This window comes from Lytechinus pictus, chromosome 17 (assembly GCF_037042905.1).
Source record: "Lytechinus pictus isolate F3 Inbred chromosome 17, Lp3.0, whole genome shotgun sequence".
NCBI classification, from domain to species: domain Eukaryota; kingdom Metazoa; phylum Echinodermata; class Echinoidea; order Temnopleuroida; family Toxopneustidae; genus Lytechinus; species Lytechinus pictus.
Genome location: NC_087261.1, coordinates 4,662,925 through 4,668,743, shown reverse-complemented (window position 1 = coordinate 4,668,743; position 5,819 = coordinate 4,662,925). Strand labels below are relative to the sequence as shown.

The 5,819-nt window shown below is 35.1% G+C and overlaps 1 protein-coding gene across 1 annotated transcript; it reads right to left on the bottom strand.

Moving 5' to 3' along the window:
• Nucleotides 1-650: 650 nt before the first annotated feature.
• Nucleotides 651-5,475, bottom strand: LOC129266844 (uncharacterized). Its single transcript, XM_064112522.1, has 3 exons — nucleotides 4,987-5,475; nucleotides 3,849-3,967; nucleotides 651-3,032 (listed from the first exon to the last, which is right to left on the bottom strand). Exons 1-3 carry the CDS (start codon nucleotides 5,048-5,050, stop codon nucleotides 2,697-2,699), a joined length of 519 nt encoding a protein of 172 aa, XP_063968592.1. The 5' UTR covers nucleotides 5,051-5,475; the 3' UTR covers nucleotides 651-2,696.
• Between the last annotated feature and the right edge of the window lie 344 nt (nucleotides 5,476-5,819).

The following is a 5,819-nucleotide window of genomic DNA, read 5'->3' as shown; positions in this document are numbered from 1 at the left end:
CTAACCCCTATTTTGTAAAATATACAAAACTATTATGTAAGAATTTACATTTCTGCAAAGTAAATTTTTTACATAATTGCTGTGTAATTTTTTCATTTTGTAAAAAATACACATCTGCGATGTACGTATAGAACTCCACAACAATTGTGTAAAGTTTTACCCAACCCCTATTTTGTAAAATATACCAAACTATTATGTAAGAATTAGATTTCAGCTAGGTAAACATTTTACATACTTGCTGACTAATTTTGTTTAATGCATCATTTTGTTGTAATTTTTATTCAGTATTCTGTACCCTTTACTCTGTTATTGTGTTCACCCAATAGGTTCTCCATGTACTAGCAGAGTAAAGGGTACAGAATACAGAAGTAAAATTTACACCAAAATGATTCATTTAAAAAAATACACAGCAGTTATGTGAAGTTTTTACCTTGCTGAAATGTAAATTCTTAAATAATAGTTTGGTATATTTTACAAAATAAAACAATTATACAGAAAATCATGTAAAAAAAGAACATATATTGTAATATTATAATGACACAGACAAGAACACATCGATCATTATAAACATGTAACAACTTTTTTTATATTTATATGTTTATTTAGAAACAAAATTACATGAATTATTTATACAAATAATTATAAGGGATTAGAAAAAATAACTATTAATTACAATATTTACAAATAATTAGGATGATTCTATAAAAACAACAACAAGGAATATAAAATGGTGGAAAAAAATTATATATGTACTTTAAGTCATGTTTTGAAAAACTAGTAGGCCTCCCATGTAAATTGCTGAAAGATGCGGTTGCAATATTTTGAGTAGGAAAAAAAAAGAAAAAAAATTAAGAGAAAAGAAGAAAAAGAGGAAGAAAAAGAAAGGGTGAAGGGTAGATAATTGTAAAAATAGCGTTTTTAATCATGTATAAGCCATTTTACCCTGATTTTACCCCTGTTGTTCAATTTTCAAAAAATATTATGATGTCACCCCCCCCCCCTGGAAAGTTCGCCCCTCCTACCAAAACACCCTGGCGCCTCCCCTGGCTATATGGCATGTTATTGCTTCTACATCCGAACTATTGGAAAAATGCAGGCACCCTACACTTTGGAATTCTCTTTTTGGTGACAAGCTAATGAGTCAAGTATAAAACACCTATTGAAAATATCAGGTCATTTAATTATTAACGATAATTAGGGCAAACAAACAATCATTATAGATGATGGAAATGAGAGAAGTGTTTTGAAATATACACAGAATAATTATATCACATACAGGTGCATTTCTACTCTAGTTTACATACAATTTAACTGCCTTTATAAGTTCACCACCCAGATCAGGCCTTAACCAACTGGGGGGGGGGTGGGGGTCTATTTGATGACCCCCTCCCCCTCAACGATTCACACAATATCTCCATAATGCATAGTGGTCTTGGTACAAGCTTTCATGAATTTTTTTTTAACAAGTATCGCACAACTTTCAACAGTGTCAACACCAAATTTATCGTGACTGCACATACAGATTTAAGGCCACGATCCTTTGAAAACTTTTCATCAAGTCAAAAAATGACTAAAAAACATGATTTTGGGTACAAATTCAATGCAATATTTCTATGTTTCAATAAATCAATATAAAAATTCACTTTTAAAATTCAAATGGCTGAAATGACTTAATTTTAGCATAATCATACTTCAATTCAATTATGCTTGCAGAGATCACTGCGCATTGTGGAGTTATCACGTGAATCGTTGAGGGAGGGGGCCAAATTGACCCGCCCCCATTGGAATAGGGTTAAACAGTCTACAAGTTGACATTTACTAAGTCAGGTTTGAACAGTCTACAGTTTGACATTTACTTTGTCAATTAAAAAACAAAAGCAGTTTAAAAAATGTTGACATCACTCAACATAGGAACTTCTTTAGAGCAAAAGTTCATTGGAAGAAAACAACTTAACAAAATATAAAATTACTTATAATTAAGACCATACTTCATACAACTAAAAACTTTCTGACTTAACCCTAAAAAGACTAGGTTATTTTGGGCCCTGTGAAAACTTTTTTTGGGGGGGGGCATCAAGTGCCACCCCTCCCCATGCGCATTGTGGAGTTATCACGCAGATTGTTGAGGGAGGGGGGCCAAATTGACCCCCCGCTGCCCCCAAAGGAAAAGGGTTAAACAGTCTACAAGTTGACATTTACTAAGTCAGGTTTGAACAGTCTACAGTTTGACATTTACTTTGTCAATTAAAAAACAAAAGCAGTTGAAGAAAACAACTTAACAAAATATAATAATTAAGACCTTACTTCATACAACAAACAACTTTCTGACTTAACCCTAAAAAGACTACGTTATTTTTTTGGGGGGCATCAAGTGCCCCCCCCCCCCGAGATCTCGGCCCAGGATCACTGTGAAACTTTGCAGGTGCGTAAAGCATTGCGTACACTACAAAACAGTGTCATCACTACTGAAGTTGAAGCGAAACAAAGTATAGTTATTGAATGCGGGCTGCAAACTGGCTTCAGATATCAGATAACGAGTCGACTAAACAGTCTACAGTTTGACATTCACTTTGTCAATTAACCGCCCCCCCTCCAAAAAAAAGAGAAAGTTTAACAAAACATTTATCAACACAGGAACTTCTCTTAAGCAAAAGTATCTGGAAAGGCAATAAACTTGCTAGCTCACATGAGGACAGTTAGATGTTGGTATTCATTATTGACTCATAGGCTGTCTCGAAGATTCTGAACTCCCTGATCGCACTGCATTTTACAGCTCCTTTCATCTCATAAATGTATGTTTGTAGGAACTCCCACGCACCACAACACTGAGGCTGGTATTCTAGATCCAGGACATACACTGCTTTATAGCATGTATCTACAGCTTTCATTAAGCTACTTTGTTCCAATGCCCGCCTTTCCACAATGATGAAAATTTGCACTGGTTTAAGGAGAGACCCAATGACTAGTATGAACGGTTGAGGTCGACTTTCAGGTACAATATCTTCCAGGAACTTGTCTAGTGCAAGGTTTTCCTGAACAGAAGAATGAGAGAAAAAGAGAAAAATATTCATGCAAAAGAGGTTCAGAACTGGATTGGCAGGAAATATAATTTTGATAGATAATTCAAGCCAGGATTACCTTAAGTACAGATCTTCAAATGAAAAAAAATAAAAATCTGAATCAAAATTCATGGAACACACCGTTGACCAAGAGTTACTGACCCTGACCATTGGCTGGTCACATGACATGAGGTGGCTATTTTCCCGAAACAAAACATGTTCAAGTTCAAGCATATTTTATCCATTCTTGATCAGGAACTTGCACTACACGTAGTCCTCTTCGCTGAAAGAAATGACATTTGCTCGATGTGAAGAATGAACTATGTCGATTTATAAATTTATTATTCATGTCTAGAACAAATCAGGAAGTTGGGACTTTTTTGATTGAACACAAGCCATTTTTATGGGTTCGTGATTCATGTTCCTGATTCTGTCTAAGTTTGGGGGGGAGGGGGAAAGCTGCACACTGTCTAAGTGTTTTTACCGGGTAATTGCACATAAAGAAATGTTCAATTTACGAGAATCACAAAATCAATTCTTGTGAGAGTGGTTATGAGAATCAAAATTTATTTTCATGGAATTTGCATTAAACAGTGTGGGTAACCAGATCAGAATCATACATACAATACAAATGTCTCTCGCAAAATTAGAGATTTCTCCTAAGCTGCAACAGAATTGAGCCTCTGTTGTATCTAGAATCTCCACTATAAGATACACACTTTATAACATGCTAACTAACAGGACCAAACAGCATTACAATTTAAAAAAAAGCAAGCTGACCCAACTTACATTTTGGACATCTATGAATCCTAGTTGTGCTTCCCGGGTTGAATATCTGCCCCCTTTCCCCTTTCTTCTACCTGGAAATAGTACTGGTAACAAGCCAAAGGCTAGATTGTTCTTTTGCTCTGAATATAAAGAAATAAAAAAAACAGTAACAAAATCGTTAAAAAACATCTCATTAATTGTTAACATATCAAAAAATCAGTCTCTTTCCCCAGATTTATTTCAAAGACACTTCTATTTAACCCTATTCTAACTGGGCATTTTCAGTGCTTGAGATTACTGGGGGGGGGGTGGGTGTGTCAATTTGACACTCCCCCCCCCCTTAAGACCTTAAGCAAAAAATCTGGTTTCATCACACTCACCCTTTCTTTCTCATTTTTACAGCATTAGCTTGAAGAGTTCAGAGACTTATTCTATTGAGTGTTATTCACTTCATTCTAATAATTTTGTCAGTCTTTACAAAAAATATTTACAATTCTTGACTTATTTTCCTTTCATTTAATATTTTTTTTTAAGTAAATTAAATTTTAAAGTAAATTTTCTCTCGCACCCCCTTTGAGAACACCACTGAAACTGGTTAAAAACAGCCGATAACTTAAAAATTTATTTTCCCCATGGTGTTTGCCGATTTGAAGACACCATTGCAAAAAAATTGGCTCAGCGAGACGCGACGGGCCGCGGCGCGGGGACGCGACCCGAGTGTTTAGTAATAGCCCGGGGAGCGATGCGAGTGACGCTGTATAGGCCTACGTCCGCGTCCTATTCACTTTCTTTGATATGTGAAATTTATCTGTTCATCATTGATTATCTAAAGAAAATGAATCTTGTCCTCAGATCTGCAGATTTATCTTTATTGCAATGCCTGGACTCATATAAAACTTTGGTGTTCGGGTGATGCAAATTAAGAGCGACCACTAATTTACAACCGCGCTGCAAATAAAGCAAGCGGGGCGAAGGTTCGCGGTTGGTCATCAACGCGACGCAACGACCGAACACGACAGAACACTACACTGATCTGTGGCTAAAGTCATTAAATTTTAAGTCACCACATTCACGTACATGCATATAATTTACCTCTGCAAGAGCTATAACTAGCATCAATCATTTGTTCATGAAATAAAAAAGAAGTTTCTATTCTTACCTTCAAATTTGTCCACATAATCCCCAAGCCCCCATCCTCGCAGCACCGTTTCGACGTACGCCATGTTGCCAGAGTACGGTATTTTGTACTTCAAAATTAAGAACTTCTGAATTTTACACTGCGCGCACGTGTCAATAAAACAAAACACAATTATGTAGAAAAACTAAATACACAATCGCCGTGTATTTCGCATATCAATAAAACAAAACACGATATGTAAAAAATCTAAGTTCACAATCGCCGTGTATTTCGCTCATATACAAAACACCATTGTGTAAAAAAAAATAATAAATCACAATCGCCATTTCGCATAACACGGATGTGGAAAAACTTTTCCCAATCATCATGTATTTTGGACTCCATTACTATGTAATATTTACCCAAACGAGGTTAAATACCCTTTTTACAATTCACATATGTATTTTAAATGCTTACAAACTGGCAAAGTAGACATTTTTTACCAGATCTTACATAGATTGTGTATAATTTATTCTTACATGCTATTTTTTTACTTAACATTGGCAATATTTCTGTGAGTGCATGGATAACGCCAAATATAAGAAAGTTAATGAGAAATCGAGATTCGGTGCATCAAAAAATTTTAATGGGAAAAAATCAAAAGATCACGATGAAAGCCAGACTTCGTGTATTTGGAAGAATTACAAAAAACTCGGTAATGTCAACATCTTAATGGAAAAATTAAATTATTTCACTTCTAAAATTCGTGAATCTGCCAACAATGTTAAACAAATGTGGAAATGTCTAAAGGTCTTATTACCACAAAAACATTTATTTATTCCTAATAATAGAAAATGTGTTCTGCCGTGATGACA

Coding starts and splice junctions, on each gene's coding strand:
- LOC129266844 (XM_064112522.1), bottom strand. CDS start 5,050: ATGGCGTACGTCGAAACGGTGCTGCGAGGATGGGGGCTTGGGGATTAT. Junction 3,968..4,986: donor TTATGTGGACAAATTTGAAG/GTAAGAATAGAA, acceptor CTTTATATTCAG/AGCAAAAGAACAATCTAGCC. Junction 3,033..3,848: donor GATTCATAGATGTCCAAAAT/GTAAGTTGGGTC, acceptor TCTTCTGTTCAG/GAAAACCTTGCACTAGACAA.